This window comes from Ictalurus furcatus, chromosome 22, assembly GCF_023375685.1.
Source record: "Ictalurus furcatus strain D&B chromosome 22, Billie_1.0, whole genome shotgun sequence".
NCBI classification, from domain to species: domain Eukaryota; kingdom Metazoa; phylum Chordata; class Actinopteri; order Siluriformes; family Ictaluridae; genus Ictalurus; species Ictalurus furcatus.
The window spans coordinates 2,565,774-2,585,324 of NC_071276.1; the positions used below are offsets into that span (position 1 = coordinate 2,565,774).

General features: G+C 43.4%; 4 protein-coding genes across 8 annotated transcripts; 1 reads left to right on the forward strand and 3 right to left on the reverse strand.

Moving 5' to 3' along the window:
* The first annotated feature begins 1,381 nt into the window (after nt 1–1,381).
* Nucleotides 1,382–7,447, forward strand: tmem150aa (transmembrane protein 150Aa). 3 transcript variants are annotated; one of them, XM_053610483.1, is made up of 9 exons: nt 1,419–1,480; nt 1,586–1,662; nt 2,334–2,561; nt 2,659–2,706; nt 2,793–2,879; nt 3,451–3,518; nt 4,128–4,255; nt 4,347–4,524; nt 4,628–7,447. In XM_053610483.1, exons 3-9 carry the CDS (start codon nt 2,497–2,499, stop codon nt 4,888–4,890), a joined length of 837 nt encoding a protein of 278 aa, XP_053466458.1. In that variant the 5' UTR covers nt 1,419–1,480; nt 1,586–1,662; nt 2,334–2,496; the 3' UTR covers nt 4,891–7,447. The 3 variants fall into 3 exon arrangements, with proteins under 3 accessions (XP_053466459.1, XP_053466458.1, XP_053466460.1); XM_053610484.1 differs by lacking the exon at nt 1,586–1,662 and having other exon boundaries at nt 1,382–1,480; XM_053610485.1 differs by lacking the exons at nt 1,419–1,480; nt 1,586–1,662 and adding an exon at nt 1,493–1,510.
* Nucleotides 7,448–7,667: 220 nt separating this feature from the next.
* rnf181 (ring finger protein 181) lies at nt 7,668–9,784 on the reverse strand. 2 transcript variants are annotated; one of them, XM_053610493.1, is made up of 6 exons: nt 9,626–9,784; nt 9,153–9,416; nt 8,759–8,892; nt 8,440–8,555; nt 8,268–8,342; nt 7,668–8,107 (listed from the first exon to the last, which is right to left on the reverse strand). In XM_053610493.1, the coding sequence occupies exons 2-6, from the start codon at nt 9,236–9,238 to the stop codon at nt 8,048–8,050; spliced, it is 471 nt and encodes a 156-aa protein (XP_053466468.1). In that variant the 5' UTR covers nt 9,239–9,416; nt 9,626–9,784; the 3' UTR covers nt 7,668–8,047. The 2 variants fall into 2 exon arrangements, with proteins under 2 accessions (XP_053466468.1, XP_053466467.1); XM_053610492.1 differs by having other exon boundaries at nt 9,153–9,266; nt 9,626–9,777.
* A 148-nt stretch (nt 9,785–9,932) lies between these two features.
* Nucleotides 9,933–14,287, reverse strand: LOC128599102 (uncharacterized). The gene is made up of 3 exons (XM_053610498.1): nt 12,134–14,287; nt 11,156–11,299; nt 9,933–10,905 (listed from the first exon to the last, which is right to left on the reverse strand). The coding sequence occupies exons 1-3, from the start codon at nt 12,134–12,136 to the stop codon at nt 10,753–10,755; spliced, it is 300 nt and encodes a 99-aa protein (XP_053466473.1). The 5' UTR covers nt 12,137–14,287; the 3' UTR covers nt 9,933–10,752.
* Nucleotides 14,288–16,258: 1,971 nt separating this feature from the next.
* On the reverse strand, nt 16,259–19,120 carry LOC128599099 (vesicle-associated membrane protein 3-like). Of its 2 annotated transcripts, XM_053610495.1 has the most exons (3): nt 19,038–19,120; nt 16,905–17,048; nt 16,259–16,551 (listed from the first exon to the last, which is right to left on the reverse strand). In XM_053610495.1, exons 1-3 carry the CDS (start codon nt 19,038–19,040, stop codon nt 16,396–16,398), a joined length of 303 nt encoding a protein of 100 aa, XP_053466470.1. In that variant the 5' UTR covers nt 19,041–19,120; the 3' UTR covers nt 16,259–16,395. The 2 variants fall into 2 exon arrangements, with proteins under 2 accessions (XP_053466470.1, XP_053466469.1); XM_053610494.1 differs by lacking the exon at nt 19,038–19,120 and having other exon boundaries at nt 16,905–18,572.
* Between the last annotated feature and the right edge of the window lie 431 nt (nt 19,121–19,551).

Below are 19,551 nucleotides of genomic sequence, written 5' to 3' on the forward strand. Positions count from 1 at the left end.
TATTTGTTCATTGCAGACAGTTGAAAGTCTGTACATTTTGACAATAAACCTGATTTGTAATGGGGAGGGGTGAATAATTTTGATTGCATCTGTAGTTATGTTGTACACTTGTATGGAGTTTGGGATAAAGACTTTGACCGTGGCAGCCTTGTTAGTGCCAGATGGGCTAGTTTGAGTACACTATATTGCCTGTTCCAGCATGCCAGTGGCCCTGTGCACAAACCGAGCTCCATGAAGACATGCTTTACCAAGCTTGGGGTGGAAGAACTCGAGTGCCCTGACCTCAACCCCACTGAACACCGTTGGGATGAAGTGGAACGCCGACTGCACCCCAGACCTCCTCACCTGTCCTCATTAATGTGCTTGTAGCTGAATGAACACAAATCCCCACAGCCACGCCCCAAAATCTAGTGGAAAGCCTTCCCAGAAGAGTGGAGCGCATTATAACAGGAACCGGGGACTAAATCTGGAATGCGATGTTCAACAAGTGCATATGGGTGTGATGATCAGGTGAACACAAACTTTTGGCTGTGTAGAGTATCTCCTGGTATCTTCACCCACAACACTCTCTAGAGTTTACACAGAACGGAAACGTCTTGTTGTGTGAGAGAGGTCAGAGGACAATGGCCAGACTGACAGGAAGGCTCCTGAAACTCAAATAAGCACTCTACAACCGTGCTGAAGAGAAAAGCATCTCAGAATGCACAACACGTCGAACCTTGAGGTGGACGGCCTATAAACAGACCACGTCGAGTTCCACTCACGTCAGCCGAGAACAGGAATCTGAAACTCGCGGAAACCCCACAGGGAATGGATTCTGAGCTAAATTACTTATAGCATGTCGTTTTTAAAGCCACTATATTATTTTCTAAACTGTGGTATTTGATGACTTATCACAGCTGAGCTTGGCAGCAGTTTTTGCTGGTTAGTAGCTCAAAAGTTTGCATCTCCCTTGACCTTCATGGTCATTTGAATGTGCGTCAGTAAGGTATCTAATGACAGCACGTGTTCACTTAAAAACTGGAGAATCAGACAATTTTACATCATGAAATATACAAATATACAAATTATATTAAATAAATAAATAAATAAAACAGTATATATATTAAATATTTAAAAAAAAAAACTTTAACCAAACGGTTTGTTTAAAATTGTTATATAAAAATATGAAACAATCTAAAAATTCTATGTTGCATTTATTTAGGCTTAAATATCATTTAAAAAATGACACATTTTATATAAAAAAATTATTGCGCGCTTTTATTTTCCATATTAAAAGTAGCGTTACTGTACCGCGGCTGTGCGCTGTGCTTTTAAATCACCATGCTGGGAAATGTAGTCCTCTGTTCCGCCATCTTTGTTTTAACTGAACACAGGTGGCGGGCTCGGAGAACTACAAAGACCACAAGGCGGGGCGGACAAGTCCAAACAAGACGGGCGTAGGCGTTAGCTTTAAAGCAACATCACCAAGGTTGTTTAGGTACGTACCAAGAGAATAACAGCGCGTAAGGTATGTCCAGAATAGTGTCGATTTTTAATCAGCGTTAAAGCTAACGTGAGAACTGACGCCATTTTCCCTCTAAAGAAGTGCTAAAGTGAAGAAATAGCGAAGCTAGTCGGCTAATTATACAGTGTAGCAGGCTAGCGATAGTTAGCTGTCAGGTAAGCGCACTCGTTACTGTTACATTATTAACGTCAATTTATTTCAGTATTATTATCTGTAAAAACTGTAATATCGGCGTCGCTATTGAACAAGTTCGCTGATTAGCCATTTATAGCTAATTTAGCTGTATTAGGGAGGTGGGGGAAAAAAACCCGGAAAGTGCTTTATGGCTCGTTGGAACGTTACAAATTGACGCTAAAGTTGAACAAGATGTCCGCCAGAACGAAAGATACTGTTTAGCGATTTAAGAAAATAACTTGTTATGAATTTAATCTTCAAACCGGTTTCATAACGTTAGATACACTCGCTATATTCAGTCTGGCGTGTGAGTTGTTTTCATACCCGTATTGCCCCCTGCGGTGTGATTGGCTAGTAGCCAGTCCTCGCGCGAAATGAATAACACTAGCCAATCATAATCCAGAACGAGGAATCGCGGTAGCCAATCGTGAAGCAGGAGGTGGGATTTATCGGTTGTGGTTGAAGGGGGAAAAGGAACTAGCTGGCAATATGAGGTTTCACCTCTTTTTCTTTTCCTTCTTTAACCTGTTTTCCGCAGTATTAAATATTTGCCTGATGCACATTTCTGTTGTTATTGTGAAATTATTTGTCTTGTATCCATAATGTGTAGTTAATAAACTATTTACCCCATAACCCCCACGCACCCCCACAGGTTTTTCCCTCTTCCCCGGACCGGGTGGTGAGCAGAAAGCAGCGCCCCGTCTCCGTCCTCCTCTCATGTCCATCCTCTGCGTGTCCCGGTCCATCAGCGCCCCCTCACACCCCTGTACCCCCCGACTCTGTCCCCCTGATGCGCAGGACCGAGCGTCAGCCTCATGACTGCGTGGATCATCCTGCCCGTCAGCCTGGCCGCCTTCTCCATCACCGGGATATGGATAGTGTGAGTGTGGAAACATCAGATCTGCTGTTCGCTCCACCTGTGTGCATCAAGATGGATCCTAATTTAACCCTGTGTGTGTGTGTGTGTGTGTGTGTAGGTATGCCATGGCCGTTATGAACCACCACGTTTGTCCTGTGGAGAACTGGTGAGTGCAGACATGTTTAATGGCACTGTTTTATCTCCCTGTTACTCCTCTACAGCACGATTTACAGTTTGTGTTGTTCACTGAAGGTCCTATAACGAGACGTGCTCAGAGGAAAAGGCTGAACGGGGCTTCCCCAAAACCTGCTGCACCATCCAGCACATCCCACTCATCAGGTACACACACACACACACACACCTGCAAAGCGCTGAGCTTAGAGTTGATTAATAATTAAAGAGAAGACTTGGGCCAGAATTCTCCCATCACTGACACTGAATGGAAACAGAAGATGGATCGATGGACAGGAAAGTGGATGAGTGGATAAATGAGTGTACAAACAGGTGGATGGATGCATGAATGGATAAGTAGATGCATGAAATTCTGAATAAGTGGATGGAACAATGAGTTGCTAAGTGGATAAATGGATGGACAAGTGTGCAAATGGACAGATGGATGTGTGGGCGGGTGGACAGACAGACGGAGGGGCGGACGGAGCGTGTGTGTGTGTGTGCGTGTGTGTGCGTGTGTGTGTGTGTGTGTGGCCGGACATAGTGTGTGACCGGTCGGAGGTAGGGTGGCCGGCCGGGCGGACGGTGTGAGTATGTGTGTGGCCGGTCGGAGGGAGGGTGGCCGGGAGGACGGAGTGTGTGTGTGTGTGTGTGTGTGTGTGTGTGTGTGTGTGTGTGTGGCCGGGCAGACGGAGTGTGTGCCCGTTGATGGTGTTCTTTATTGTGTTTTGTGTTGCAGTAAATGCGGCTCATTTCCTCCAGAGAGCTGTCTGTTCAGCCTCATCGGCAATGTGGGAGCCTTTATGGGTGAGTGCTGCCTCTCTCTCTCTCTCTCTCTCTCTCTCTCTCACACACACACACACACACGCACTCACACAGTGTAAACATCAATATGATGTGGATGGATTTGGGGGAAGGTAAAGTGCTGAGAGATGCACTCCTAATGGAAAAGGGAAGTGATGCGTCTGGACATTACTGGGGTGTTTATTACCCCACACACACACACACACACACACACACTGCTGAGAAAATGCTTTATTTGTTTGAGTTTTGAATTTCAAAATAGCTGACTCCATCTGGGATTCAGAGGAGGAAAATCCTAAAAGTGTTCAGTATAAATATAACTTCCTGATGCTCAGGCTTTCGTTCACACCTGCGACATTTAAGTGGGACTGTAGTGGGATTGTAGTGGGATACACACCATCACGCTGCCTGCAAACGCATCAGCTGACACATCACTTCCTTTCCCATGCTTTTAAAAAAAAAAATATATATATTTTTTTTTTTTAGGAAACTATTATTCATATTTCTTTTTTTAAATTCAGAATGACGTTTATCATTCCTATTTGGCCAAAGATAAAAATAAAATAAAAAAAAGCGAAAGTGTTTGACCTTTCCTGGTGTGTGTGTGTACAGTGGTGATGGTGTGTCTGCTGCGCTATGCTCAGATCATAGAGCACAGTCAGCACTGTTGGACCAACACGAGCAGCCTGATGTGCGGCTTCACCAACGCCGTGGGACTCGTCATGGTGGGGAACTTCCAGGTCTGTACCGTAATTATCCCTCCTGTTCGTAATCGTGACCCGTTTCACCACGTTTCTGTGGGACGAATAACCTGATTGGCTGTCGGTGCAGGTGGACCACGCTAAGACTCTGCACTACGTGGGTGCGGGCGTGGCCTTTCCCGCGGGCATGGTGTTCGTGTGTCTGCAGTGCGTGCTGACGTACCGTGTCGCCGTCACGCCTCTCGATTACCTGATGGCCCACGTGAGGGTGGCGCTCGCCATCGGCTCTCTGATCGCCCTCGTCCTCAGTATCCTTCACCTGGCAGAACAACAACAACAATAATAATAACAATAATGCCATATGAAAATGTTTACATTGTAATCGTTGCTTTCCCTAACCGCTTGCCTCAGGCGGCGCCTTCTTCATCCACGAGAGCTTCGTCCTGCAGCACGCCGCCGCCATCTGCGAGTGGGTCTTCACCGTCCTCATCCTCGTCTTCTACGGCACGTTCACCTACGAGTTCGGCTCCGTCACCAGAGACACCTTGATGGCCGGTATACAGAGGAACCTCCCCCTCGGGGGCGGGGCTTCCAGGGAGCTCAAGGCTCCGGGCCGGAGCAGCACCACATCTACACAGCTGAACTGCATGCCCGAGAACATAGCTATGCTTTAACTAAAACATGCACGCACACACACACACTGCTGCCTTGAACTAATTCCCAGAATTCCCTGCACTGCACTGATTTAGTGGTATCTTGGCACTTTTAAAAAAAAATTTTTTTTTTTAAACATCAGAATGATTGTCAGTCGCCATATTAACCAACACCCCTGGAAAGCCCGCCCCCTTCGTCAATCTCTCATCTTGAATTTTTACTTTAACATTCGGCGTTTCAGACACTGCAAATATTTACAGCGGAACACTACAAGTGAAATCTTTGACCGCTTTTTGCCGTGGCCGGATTTCCGGCGCGTCCCTAATAACCATCGTGCGCCTAATAACCAACCCGCGCAGCTCGCAGTTTTTAACAAACGGCTTTCCAAGTGGAGGAGGCGTGGTTTCAACAAGGCCACACCCTTAAAATCACGGACAAACTTGAACGTTGTTATCCCTTAAACGGTGCAGTGCAGGTCAAATCAAATAAAATAAAGTAAACCCATTCCGCACGTCCACTATTTCCACTCGTCCTGCCATCTTCACGCTCCTCGGTTTGCCCGATCTGCTCCACGGAAATGAAAGAGATGCGAGTCGATTGGCAGACACGGCTCATGGTGCTTAGCTTGGCTGCTGTAACGTTGGCGTGGAGCGGTTACACGCGCGCACGCTGGGGTTTTGTAAGGGTTTGTATCGGCCCTCGGGTCGAAACATGTTTTTATCACGCGTTTGGTTTTTTTTTTCTGCACAAGACCCCGTTGTTTAGTGGCCTGGAGCTGCTCGCTGCTGTACGGAAACGGTTTGTTTGGTTTTTTTTGCACGTCACGCACGCACGGACGACGTTCCGGCGAGGTGCGTCGTGTCCCGGAGCGTGCCAGCGCGCACGTTTAAGAAATGTACAAACACAACCTGAAATCGATAATCAAGTAGTCGCACATCCCGAGAAAAATCTCCAATCGTTAGTAATCACTGCCTTATAGAGACGATAATATTTATGCCTGTTTTTTAATATCTATATATATATATCTATATATTATTCTATAGATGTTCTGTTCTCTTTATGCCTGTTTTATTTTTTGTTGTTGTTAACATATCAATTCTTTTTGTCATCTCTGTATTATCAATCACACTCGCGTCATCTTTCCCAGCCGTCCATCAGGAACTACCCATGAATGACATTTTCTGTCCATTTACGTCAAAATTTCATGCCAACGATGAGCTTGATGATGAATGTCAAACTTGTAGCCAGTGTGTGTTAGTTTTCTTTTCTTTTTTTTTTATATTTATTAATTCCGGCCAAAAATCTATCTCTTTTTTTTTTTTTTTTTTTGTATTTAAAATTTTACATTTCATGCCGTTGCCGTGTTCGTTCAGTCTACCAAAGCCGTCGCTATCACAACATGGAGCCAGGTTTCCGCCGTACAGCCGTCCGCTTTAACGCGTGACTGAACTGTAAATCCGTGTGTTGGCGTCCAGGCTGGATCCTGGAAATCCCACTGGTGAAGCTGTTTGTGGCCTTAATCCTCCGCTAGATGCGCCTCGAAACCCAAAGTAGGGCTCGGTCGTTTGCGCCGTCGCATCTAGTTTCGAATTCCGCACAAACGTTTGCCGGACAAACGTTTTGCTCGTACTCGAGGATTCCGCCGCCGGACCCGCCGAAGCTTCCTGTCCCGCGGACGGGATTCGGAGGAGCTTGTTTACGTCCTCGGTGCCGCGAGGATCGTTTTTAGCCGGGCGATTTTAACGCTTCATTTCTTCTTCACGTCATCGACACTGTTTCCTGCAAGGTCGGAGTTCTGACACTGGAGACTCCTTCCGTGAACGTTAGTCTCATTACCATAGCAACAATTACGCACTTTTCGAAAAAAATAGATGTATACGTGGACCGTACGAGTCCCTGTGAACGTGGCCGTTACTATAGAAACGATAATGTATCCGAGCGTCGTCATCACCACCTGAAAAACTGCCGACGTTTTAGGAAGGAATTTTATTGGATACGTAGTGGAGATCTCTGAACTCCGCAGACGTGCGCCGCGTGTCGTCGCCAAATCGTGCGCACGTTAAAGCGGACGGTTTTATTTCTTTGAGAACGCCAAAAACGGCACACGCACGCAGAACCCAAGTCAGGTGAGCGCGCTACCATTTCGCGACCTCGATCATTCGTTTCTTTTTGTACCACGCGGCCTGTTCGAGGACGGAGAACAGCTTCACAGGAGGGAAACGTGTTTCAGCCGTCTTATGTTTTCGCCCGGCTCCGTTTGTACGGGACGACGTGTCCGGCGTACAGCGTTTACAACCGAACCGAACCGAATGTCGCCCTGCTGTAACGCGATCTGTAGTTGTCTCTTCCATCACTGTATGAAGTGCGGCGCTGCCGACTGCACCGATCTGTGTCACCGTTTGTTTTGGGGTTTTTTTTTAAAAGCGTCCAAACTTTCAACAGCCTGGAACACACATTTTCAGCAACAGAGCAATAGACTTGTGACATGTCGCTTCCAGCGTCTTTTACATCAGCGTTCACTTAACCAAAGTATGTACTATTTTTGGCTTTAAGAAAAAGGCCCAGACAGTCACGTTAGTAAAACTCGAATCACTTTTATTCATTCATTCTGTACGATTCTTTTTTTTTTTTCTTTTCCTTTTTCTCCCCGCAGCCTCTTACACTTTCACTGAGGTCTTTTAAAATGTGTATTTTTTTAAATCGGCACAATCTCTCGTTTAGGATCGAAGGATCAAATTTCCAAATCTGAAATAGAAACCGGTGCAGAGAGTATTTTTTATTTTATAAATCACTTTGGTATTAAAAAGAAGGAAAAATAAAAAGTAAGATTTCCGTATGGTTTTGATGATTTCTCTCTGGTCAGATATTTCTATTCGATTACAATCTGAATGATGAATGAATAAATAATAATAATAATAATAATAATCTGTCGTTTTTCCTGCAGTTGATGGGAAATCCTGATTTATTTTGATTGTAGAAGAGCAGTGTAAAGGTTGATATTATATTTATTATAAAACCTAATGACAGTAATAAGAATAAAAAGCACTATATGTGTACAGTTCAGTTATATATTTATATAAACCTGGTCCAACTTACTTGCATCTGAGAGACAGCAGCATGTCAAAGCCACATGTCATGATTTAAACCCTGCAGTTAAAGTGTGTGTGTGTGTGTGTGTCATGTGTACATGGCCCCATGAAGATCCTCCAGACGATGTTCTCTCTGTTTTCTCCGGTCCTACACACACACACACACACACACACACACATATGTATGTATCTTTATATAATTATAGCTCCTTAATAGCGTCTGGTATTTTTCAGGACTGTCATGTGTTTGTTGGCCTCTGGGTGGTGCTGTGACAGGGTGTGTGTGATGAATCAGTGGGTTTGCTCACCTTGTCCTTTTTAAACTGCTCGTAGTCGGGGTTGTCCGTGGGCAGCTCGAGTCGACACAGAGGACACGAGTTAGTCTGAAACAAATGGGTCTTGCGTTGATTTCATAAGAATACACACTGTAATGGTCACGTGTGTGTGTGTGTGTGTGTGTGTGTGTGTGTGTCCCCTCACCTTTCCCAGCCAGGGCAGGATGCAGCCGGAGTGGAACAGATGTTTGCAGGGCATCTCTCGCACTGTCTCCTGCTCCTCAAACTCCAGTAGACACACAGGACACTTCAGCCCTTTATCTACTCGAACAGAGACACACACTCATCTGAGACAGACACACACACATGCATATCTGAGACACCACCCTCGGGCTCCGTCTCAAACCACCAAGCGCAGTGGAAAGCTAAGGACAGTCTTGAGCGCTCTCTCAACTCCAGTGCAGGAGGAAACAGCAGTGTGTGTGTGTGAAGGTCATGTTGGGTTTGATGATGTGGGACGTTACCTGCTTGCTGTGGGGAGATGACACACAGAGGAAGACTCTGCACTACAGTTCTGGCTGCAGGAGGAGGAAGACGCTGATCCCACTCGGAAACGTCCAGAGATCCAAAGTCCACGTCCAAACCCTGCATCAGAGACCTGCAGGAACAAAATACACTCTGAACTACATACGGTGTACACACACACACACACACACAGCTCAGAAGAGTTACAGCTCTTGTAACTCTTGTGTGTAAGTGTGTGCACATGTGAGCGTGTCTATAAGAGTGTGAGTGTGTACGTGTGTGTGTATAAGAGTGTGAGAGACTGTATGAGTGTGTGTGTGTGTGTAGAAGTGTGTACATGTGTGTGAGATTGTGAGAGAGTGTGAGTGTGTATGTGTGGGTGTGTGTAATGACCTGGCCAGCTCCAGCAGGGCGTTCTGTCTGTACTGCTCCTCTGGGTTTGTGGGCTCACAGTCATGTTCATCAAAATACGAGCTCATGATGCACACACACTCTTACAGCTCAGTCCTGTACACACACACACACACACACACTCTTACAGCTCAGTCCTGTACACACACTCTTACAGCTCAGTCCTGTACACACACACACACACACACACTCTTACAGCTCAGTCCTGTAGACACACACACACACACACACTCTTACAGCTCAGTCCTGTAGACACACACACAGTTCTACAGTTAATGATCAGACTAACACCATATTAGCAAACAAGCTAGTTAGCTAACTAGATTAGCTTCTCGGCTAACAGCTACACTAAAACGAGCTTAAACCGGACTAAACAAGTGACAGTGCAGATGAAATGAATGATGATTGTTATTATAGGATTATTATTATTATTATTATTATTATTAGTCTCTGACCTGTGCAGGAGGATAAGCGGCTCTGTGGTGACGGTTAAACCCGGAGCTAACTCTGCATCATCATCCCCACCGGCCCGCTCCCAAACCCCTCCACACTCACTACCCCAGTGCACTTCACACTGCCGGAGATAACCGAGGACACGCCCTGTGGAGTGCACACTTCTAACACACCAGCAGCTGACTGAACAGCACGCGATTCGACGCACATTTCGTCACTTCCGGTGTCGAGTTTCGGTTTCTAACGGACGAGCGGCGATTTGTACAGTTTCATTATTAATAATAATAATAATAATAATAATAATAATAATAATAATATTCAGTGGATTGCTGATATTCTTGCAAGTTTTCTTTCACTGACAGTCATTTATGCAAATGAGGTTTCGTCTGTTTATACATGCATATATTTGCATATTTAATAAAACACCCCCTCCCTCGCTCCCGCCCCCCAAACAAAGTTAAATAAATAAAAAATCCAGTTTTTTCATGTTGTTTGAAATAAAATGTTATTTCAGTGTGAACAAACTCTCAAGCACAATTTCATTATTATCTCATCAAGACATTAACATGCGAAAAAGGCCACTTTTGTTCAGAATCTTACTTCAATTAACCAGTTTAAATCAAGACACAGCAAAACAGACGGATAAAATCAACTTCCAGGCTAAACACTTGCAGTTTAAAATAAAAAAAATTAATAATTAAAACAAGCATAGTGTAAACGTCAGATATTTAAAATAACATGGAGAACATTGTCAAGTGTAATTGTTTGTTTCGTTGCTAAGACCCTTCATTTGCACATGTGTTGGCTCCTGAGAGAAACGTGACAGCGCGGAGATCTCGAACCTCATCGTTTTTTGTCGGTCGCGTGCACCGTAGCATCATGAGCTAAATGAATGACTTGATGTCTCAATCACGAAGAAAAGAAAAAATTGAGAATAAAATGAGTTCGCACTACACCGTGTGCTAGCTTTGTCCCTAGCTCGTCGTTAGCTTTTGCGCTAATAGTGTTTCACAGGAAGCAGCTCGATCGCACGGCTGTTTATGCGTGTTCAAGAGCGGGAGCGTGCGACGTCTGAAGACACGTCTCGAGGAGAAATCAAATCCGCAAGCTCGTCTCGTCTTCGTCGTCGTCAGATCCAGTGATTATGGGTCGCGATGATGACGACGATGAGGACGGCGGTGACGATGATGGAAAAAAATACGCAACAAATCACTTTCAAAGTCACGTTCCTCTGATGCTGATTTCCGTTCAGATTCGATGTGGTCCTGCCGAATCTCCTACTCTGAAAAAGAGAAGCACAATCAGAAGATTAAGGACCACATCACCACGAAGCGACATGAGGAAGAAACCTCGGAAACTCAAAAAGGGAATCGGTCCACTTCTGGGAGAGTGAGGTTATGAATCATTAGAGGTGTGAGATGAGCAACAGGGCAGTCTTTATGATTACAGCAGGAACACGTCTCCGGTATCCTCGTGAGTGTATATTCATAAGCGTTTAGGGGGAAAAAATCAATAAAATAAATCACACGTACACACTTGAGCAGCTCGTCGGCTCTGTGGTCCAGCTCTTCTAGGTTTTCGCCGCGCTCTCTGGCCTTCCTCACGTTCTCCTGCATGATGACCACGACATCCTCCAAATCTTGATGAAGATTCTGCAGCAGGCTCTGTCGTTCCTCCTGAACACACAAACACAACCCACACGTTAGCGGATGGACAACAGTAGTAACTAGGAAACTGAGAGAGAGAGAGAGAGAAGGAAGAGTTAATGGTTTATTTTGTACTTGCTATAAAGGTGCTTGAAAGTTCTAGAATTTTTCTAGATTTCTGCATGAATGTGATCTAAAACCTCATACGAGTCCTTGCTTTCAGTATCTGGTGTGATTCCCCATTTGCGGTAACTGTTGATCAGTCCTGCGCATCGGCTTGGGGGAATTTTAACCCGTTCCTCAGTACAGAACAGCTTCAACTCTGAGATGTTGGTGGGTTTCCTCACATGAACTGATGCTTCAGGTTCTTCAACAACATCTCTATTGGATTAAGGTCAAGACTTTGACTCGGCCGTTCCAGAACATTCACTTTATTCTTCTTTAAACATTCTTTGGTAGAACGATTCGTGTGATTAGGCTCGTCGTCTTGCAGCATGACTCACCGTCTCTTGAGATTCAGATCATGGACAGATGTCCTGACATTTTCCTTTAGAGTTCACACATCACGCAGCGGTGGAGGAAGCAGGTGTTTGCTGTGACTCATTTTTTTAATGTTCTCCAGGAAAGTGGAGATTATTAGTACAGCAGAGAAAACTTTACTGAGGAGAAAAAAACGTTTTCTGTCATATCTTAAATACTAACAGTTGTGTGGGGAAAGTGTATTCAGGTTATTACGAGCGTTGAGCCAGAGCATCTCTACGGTGAAACGTGTTTAATATCCTGTCCCGCACCGAATGACTCAAAAGTGCATGAAGGAATGAAAGAAGAAGAGGAAAGGAGCGGAGAGAAGAAGGAAAAACTTACCATGACTGTTCTGTGCTCTCGTTACGGACTGCTGAAGGACATCCGAAAGGCAGCACTGAACCTCCTGAAGCTCTGATCCCAAGCTCTGTCCCTTTTCTCTTTATTTCCTTGTGTGTGTGTGTGTGTGTGTGTGTGTGTTTGTGTGTGTGTGTGTGTGTGTGTGTGTGGATGGGTGGGGTTGTTATCCTGTGAGCATATAGGTGTGTTTGATTATTAATGAAATCTTTTTAACCTTGTGCATATTCCCCATGTATGTGTGTGTGTGTGTGTGTCACGCCCCTATCTGGGTTGCCAGATTGATGATTTCAGGGCGAAGGGGGCAGACTCCAGACGTTGACCTTGCACGGTACAGTGATATCACACACTCAGTCCGATACATATTAGGAAAAAAAAACGTAAAAAAACCAAACCGTGACCCGTCGGGACTCTGTACTCAACTAAAAGGATAACTAGGGTTATTGTCTTAGTGTCCAATGAAAAACCTCCCAGATGATAATCATAGTTATTTATAAAATAATATTAAAATGCATATGAACCGATATCGAATAAATAGGTTGGGGGAAATGAGGAATTTGAATGAATGAATGAAGAAATAAATAAATAATCAGATGTAAATATTCTCTGTACACACGGTGTTCAAGCATTTAAACAGCACTTTATAAAGCGACATGAATTTCAGTAGTTTCATTAATTGCCTTTGATAGTATTAATAAACGAACGATACGATTCATTAACCAGGCCTTTCTTTCATTTCAATAGCATTTAACAAAGCGAAAGCAACTTAACGCATTCACTTAACGGAATATTATTAATAATGTATTGTTTACTTATATTTATATGCATTTACTATAATCTGCGTAAATAATGTTCCACAAAAAACAGTCAATCTGGCAACCCTGTTCTGTATGCCGTCACACTTCTGTGTGTGTGTGTGTGTGTGTGTGTGTGTGTGTGTGTGTTCAGGGTAGCATTGTTCTTCAGCTACATTTACACTTTCACTTTCATCAGTACCAGTGCACACGGGAAAATCCCCGGTAAGGGGAAACCCAGTCTCTCAGCGCGGAGGATTGGAGCGTTGCATCACTCGGGCATTTCCTCCTGTAGGAAAGGATTTGAAACTGTAGACATCTTCATAATGTCTTAATAATGTATTCCTCTTCATATCAGATAATATTTCAGCACCGTTACGTAAGGAATAAAGCACCCTGTGTCATCATGGTGATTAAAAAAAATGTCATCAAATTCGCTCGCTTAATTAATCACAAGCGTTTCCGTCACGGTGCTCGAAGCAGGATCGCTTGAAGAAGGACTTCCTTCACATCGTTAAACACTTAAAAGTCGTTAGACTCAAACAGAACGTCAAATAACGTTCAAAATCGTGGATCATTCGAGAGCGAAACAACGACGATAACAAGCCGATTACATTTGTAGACGAAGTCGGCTGAGAGATCGTCCCATTATTTATTTTTTTTCCGAGCTTCAGAAAACATGACGTCATTTCCTGTAAGGGAACAGAGCGAGCATGGACGCTCGCCGGTTTTTCCGGTGCAATTGAGAAACCCCTCAAAATGGCCGACTCGCTGATCAACGCTCTGAACTACTGAACGAGGGACGCTGATTGAGACGCACCCGCTGTCAAGCTTTTGTCGTTTGTTGTTGTTGTTGTTGTGTGACCCGTTTTTTGGATGTATCTCTACGTAAAAAAAAAAGCCCGTACTTTGCATCTAACTCCGCCTCACGTCCCTGACGTTAGTGAGGTCACGCCTTAATTTTACTGACGTGTGAAAAGTCAATTGGACCAAGAAAAAAAAAACAAAAAACGCTTTGATAGAAAATACCGCTCTTTCACACAGATAAAGACGATATTAATGTGTTTGGTTTGAAAACATTCGCTGTTTTAAACACAAAAATACCCCTTGGCATCTTTTCCAGATTCGGTATCACCGCATGATATCAGTTCTCCTTTCGACTTCTCCTTGAAACGCTGCTGCGGTGTCCCGTGAGGAGTGAAACAGGAGGAAAATAATCAGCGATGCTGCAGCAGCGCGATGAGGCGGAGTTACTGTTTTCCTCTGACGGCACATCCGGAAGTGTTTTATTCCTCTTGTACCACAGCGACGTGTCGACGATGAACGTTTACAAACAGAGGAACGATTTTTTTTTTTTAAACCCACTTATTCAAAAACGAGGTCACTCGAGGTCATTCCCACATGAGTGAACAAGCTTAAAACACGTTTCTTTGTCGTGCTGTGTGGACAAACCTTTAAATGTTGGTTTTGTTTCTTATATTTATGCCCCCAGAAAAAGTTTTGTTTTTGTTGAAAATCGATTATTCAAATCAAATGACGTGCAGTATTGTAGCGAAACGGTATTCCATGATAAGTAATTTTGCAGCTGCTTCTTTCCTCAAACACCTGGGGTTTATTGTGAAAAACAACAACAAACCCCCCCCCGCATGTTCTCCTCGTATCTGCAGGGGTTCCCTCCAAGTTCTCAATTTTTACTTTCACTTCTCAAAAAATGGCATGCCGGGGCTGTGGACTGTTCCTGATAAATTGCCCCTAGGCGTGGACGAGTGTGTGAATGCGTGTACATGGACTGGCGTCCCATTCACTACGCATGACGTGAGCTTTGTTTTGTTTTTGTTTTTTTCAAATCCGTCTGTCATCGGTGCTTTTGATAACGAGTCTTTATTGGTCACGTGTACATTACATCGCAGTGAAATTCTTTTCTTCGCATACCCCAGCATGTTAGGAAGCTGGGGTCAGAGCGCAGGGTCAGCCATGATACAGCGCCCCCTGGAGCAGAGAGGGTTAAGGGCGTTGCTCAAGGGCCCAACAGTGGCAGCTGTGGCTTGTGCTGGGGCTTGAACCCCCCCAAACTTCTGATCAGTAACCCTTAAGTAACCTTAACTGCCAAGCCACCACTGCCCCCACCACCACCACCACTGCCCCCACCACCACCACCACTGCTCCCCTGGTTAACCAGACACGATTTCACCATGGGCAAGTTTTACAAGTTTGCCGCTTGTAGTTCTGCAGTGTCAAAGAGGCGAATAATGTAGACTGAAGTGTTTAATGAATTCATTCAGAGCATATTTTACAAAGACGACATGAAGAGAAAACCTGGAGACTCCAGATAAAAAGTAATATTTAGCACAAAAGGTCACACATCTTTATGTAAAACTATAAACACATCAAAGCCTTGCTAATCCTAACCCTAATCCTAATCCAAATCCTAACCCTAACCCTATCCCTAATCCAAATCCAAACCCTAACTCTAACCCTAATCCAAACCCTAATCCTAACCCTAACCCTAATCCTAAAACTAACCCTAACCCTAATCCAAATCCTAACCCTAATTCTAACCCTAATCCAAATACTAACCCTAACTCTAACCCTAATCCTAACTCTAACCCTAACACTAACCCTAACCCTAATCCAAATCCTAACCCTAATCCAAACCCTAACCCTAATCCAAATCCTAACCCTAATTCTAACCCTAATCCAAATACTAACCCTAACTCTAACCCTAATCCTAACTCTAACCCTAACACTAACCCTAACCCTAATCCAAATCCTAACCCTAATCCAAATCCTAACCCTAATCCAAATCCTAACCCTAATTCTAACCCTAATCCAAATACTAACCCTAACTCTAACCCTAATCCTAATACTAACCCTAACTCTAACCCTAATCCTAACTCTAACCCTAACACTAACCCTAACCCTAATCCAAATCCTAACCCTAATCCAAATACTAACCCTAACTCTAACCCTAATCCAAATACTAACCCTAACTCTAACCCTAATCCTAACTCTAACCCTAACACTAACCCTAACCCTAATCCAAATCCTAACCCTAATTCTAACCCTAATCCAAATACTAACCCTAACTCTAACCCTAATCCTAACTCTAACCCTAACACTAACCCTAATCCAAATCCTAACCCTAATCCAAATCCTAACCCTAATCCAAATCCTAACCCTAATTCTAACCCTAATCCAAATCCTAACCCTAACTCTAACCCTAATCCTAACCCTAACCCTAATGCTAACCCTAACCCTAATCCTAACCCTAACCCTAATCCTAACCCTAGGCTGGAGCAGAAGAAAGTGTTCACATGTATTGTTATGCTGGTGCAAACATCTGAACACACATTTTAACCCAGAACAAAAGAAAAAAACACTCCTGAGTCGCTTCAATAGCCATTAATCCCATCAATTCATCTTCTCTGGCTGTTTTACCCAGAGTCTCCGTTCTTACCGCGGCCACAATACTGCAATGATGATAATGGTGATAATGATGATCAGAACAACTATTCCAGCGATCACCCTCCAGTTCTTACATCGCAGTCTTGCGTTCTCGGTTTCCGTCTTCCGTCTCACTTTCCTTGTCGACTTTCGAAACTGTTTGCCCTGTGAAAAATATGAACAGAATTACTGAAGATTCCAGATCACATGTTTTCAATTATAGGCTAGGTACAGTTTCATTACTGCGAGAGGAATATGATGATGATGATGATGATGATGATGATGATGATGATGACGACGACGACAGCGCAGGAGCATGGCGGACATTTTGGCGACCCACATACAGTAACTACGACTACATCTAAAGCAGAGTAGATGATGTTTGGTTGAACTCGATAATAACTGTTTAAAGATAGTTTCTATAAAACCCAAACCCACGAGATTGTTTAAAAACTGCTTAGACGTTCTTACGCAGCTAACATTATTTACGCGTGAGCGTTCAGAAGGTCCATATTTACACTCTTTAACAGCGCGTCAGCTCTCTTGTCCAGTTCCTCTAGCTTTTCCTCACGCTCTCCGACCTTGTTGAAGTTCTGCTGCATGATGACCACAACCTGGTCCGCATCCTCCTGAAGCTGTTGCAGCTGGCCTTTTCCCTTCTCCTGAACACAAACAGGGCACATGCTGGGGGAAAATGCTGAGTATACACAAACAAGTCTGACATCATCACACGCGTGTAACATTTGATCGATAAACAGCATGTAGATCACAGGAGAGGGGTCCCAGGGCCGAGCTTCCTCCACCTGCACCAGTCACTGATGGGAGATTTCCATTAACAACACTGAGCGATTTCTTTTTAAACGGATTCTTTCATTTTCAAAAATGTACAAAATGTCGGATGTTATGACAATGTCTCGCCCACTATTCATTTTGTAATGAAAGACCGAACCCTGGCAAAGTAGCCCAGGCAGAGAAACCATCTCCATCCACCTCCAGGGTGAAATTTTACTGAGAGAACGTGAAGAGCGCCTTCTGCAGGCGGAATTTCATAAATAATTTAAGACTGTTTAAGAAATACTCAAGGCTGAGGTTTATGGATAGCGACAACGCTCACGATGAAGACCCTTACTGATGTGGTGGAAGATTGACGTGTGCTATGTGGAAAAACTTGCACTTCAAGACCCAGTGATGATTACTGCCGAGGAGGACGCTTTTAATCATCCACTTTCCTATTATCAAAGCCTGACCTAATATCGGACTTGGCCATGATATACATTAGATGTGCAAAAACATATGATATAAATGCGAGTGTTTCTGAGAGTTTGTAAAATGCGATCCTCAATTTGTTTTCTTTATTTAAACGACTCATAACAGTGCTAGTCAAATCAGCTCGCTAACTGCAGTAATGTTAGCGATTCGTTTATTTCCACACAAAATGTTTTACGATTCTTTTTTTTATACATGATTTTTCACACACTTAATTGGTTTTCACGTGATTCATTTTTTCATTTTTTTGTGATTTTGTTTACGATTCGTTTTTTCCGCATTATTTCTTACGATTCATTTTTCATTTGATTCATTTTTTTTTCTCCCCAATTTTCAGATGTGATTATTTACGATACATTTTTGTTCACGTGAATTTTGACAAGATTCGGATTTCATTTGATTCGTTTTTTCCCACATGATTTTTTACTTGATTCATTTGTCATTTGATTCATCCGCCCCCATGTGATTTCTCACATGATTCAATTTTCACGATTCAGTTTTCACTCATGGTTTATCACGATTCGTTTTCTTCCCATGTGATTCGTCCCATAATTGAATCTGTCCCATGTGAATTTCCATTTGATTCACTATAAACACATCTTCATATGACGTCTCAACATTTTAGCGCAGAACACAGTGAAATGCACCGTATTATCTTTTTTTTTTGCTAAGCCTGACATGTCACACTCCCGCATTTAAACTGCACAAAACATGATTTATATCAGCTCAAATTTTTTTTATTTTTTTTTACACTTGCTAAGCCTGTTCTATTTTGAATACTTCACCCACAAGCCACACCCATCTTTGTCCTTGTGCCATGAATATGTGAGCGTCATTACATGCCTCTCACAGTTCCTACTGTTCAAAAAAAAAAACTGAATCAAAGTGTATTGTTATAGTATAGACAGAAACCCTGTATCCCTGCCTGTCACCATCAACCATGCCACTCTCAAAGTCACTGAGATAACATTTTTTTCCCCCATGCTGATGTTTGATGTGAACGTTAACTAAAGCTCTTGACCTGTATCTGTATGATTTTATACATTGTGCTGCTACAACACGATTGGCTGACTGGATAATTGCCTGAAAGAGCAGCTGTGCAGGTGATCTGTACAGGTGTTTCTATTAAAGTGGCCGGTGAGTGTAAATATTCTGTAAAAGAAGCATGGCGTTGCCACGAGTTATCTGTCTCTTAACCGTACCTCAGTTGTATAGATGTTGAAGGGTGCATATAAACATGCACAGACCTGCACAGACCCGCATAGACCTGCATACCTGAAGATGCTTCAAGCATTTCACAGCAATTCAATTCACTGTATAGGTTTATGGAAGTAGAGAAAGTGAAACTAAAGCAAAGTGGATATTATAAAGAAAAATTACTTTACCATGTTTGTCTTCTTGTCTTGACAGGTTCCTTCCAAAGAAGGTCTGAAAGACAGCCAGCAGCTCTGATCCTGATTCGTGTCCCTTAAGCTCTTCTCTATGAACTCTGAGTTCTTGTCTTGACAGATTCTTCTCTCTGAAACTCTCTCCAGTCCTCTGAGCCCAGAGCTTCGTGTGTAATTTAAATGATACACCGTTGTTTTTGGGTTTTTTTTTTTTTTTAGTCACGTGATTGTGTACCTGGCGTATGTCACAGGTTGCCAGATTGAAGGTAGCAAACCAGATTCAACCCATCATCCGATTGCCAAGGCCAGCTTGATTGTTTTATAGGTTTTAATAGCACATGATCCATTTATAAGTTTTTATTATCAGCTAAAGTAAAGGGAACAGAAAATGATCCACTAAGCTGCAGATGTTGACACAAGGAGAATTTTTACCATTCTCACCCCTGGTTAAAACATTAGCTATCCCAGTATACGTCCCATTTCCTGGTATTTTAATGTAAACCAATGCACT

Bases quoted from the DNA above. Each gene is read 5' to 3' on its own strand.
- rnf181 (XM_053610493.1), bottom strand. From the start codon at position 9,238: ATGAGCTCGTATTTTGATGAACATGACTGTGAGCCCACAAACCCAGAG. The intron at 8,556-8,758 runs GTAACGTCCCAC...CTGTTCGAGTAG, and splicing joins CATCTCCCCACAGCAAGCAG to ATAAAGGGCTGAAGTGTCCT. The intron at 8,343-8,439 runs GTGAGGGGACAC...CATTTGTTTCAG, and splicing joins TCCTGCCCTGGCTGGGAAAG to ACTAACTCGTGTCCTCTGTG.
- tmem150aa (XM_053610484.1), top strand. From the start codon at position 2,497: ATGACTGCGTGGATCATCCTGCCCGTCAGCCTGGCCGCCTTCTCCATC. The intron at 2,562-2,658 runs GTGAGTGTGGAA...GTGTGTGTGTAG, and splicing joins ATCACCGGGATATGGATAGT to GTATGCCATGGCCGTTATGA. The intron at 3,519-4,127 runs GTGAGTGCTGCC...GTGTGTGTACAG, and splicing joins CAATGTGGGAGCCTTTATGG to TGGTGATGGTGTGTCTGCTG.
- LOC128599099 (XM_053610494.1), bottom strand. From the start codon at position 17,147: ATGCTGTTTATCGATCAAATGTTACACGCGTGTGATGATGTCAGACTT. The intron at 16,552-16,904 runs GTAAATATGGAC...TATTTTTCACAG, and splicing joins CTGACGCGCTGTTAAAGAGT to GGCAAACAGTTTCGAAAGTC.
- LOC128599102 (XM_053610498.1), bottom strand. The intron at 10,906-11,155 runs GTACGTGTGATT...TCTCTTTTTCAG, and splicing joins CCGACGAGCTGCTCAAGTGT to AGTAGGAGATTCGGCAGGAC.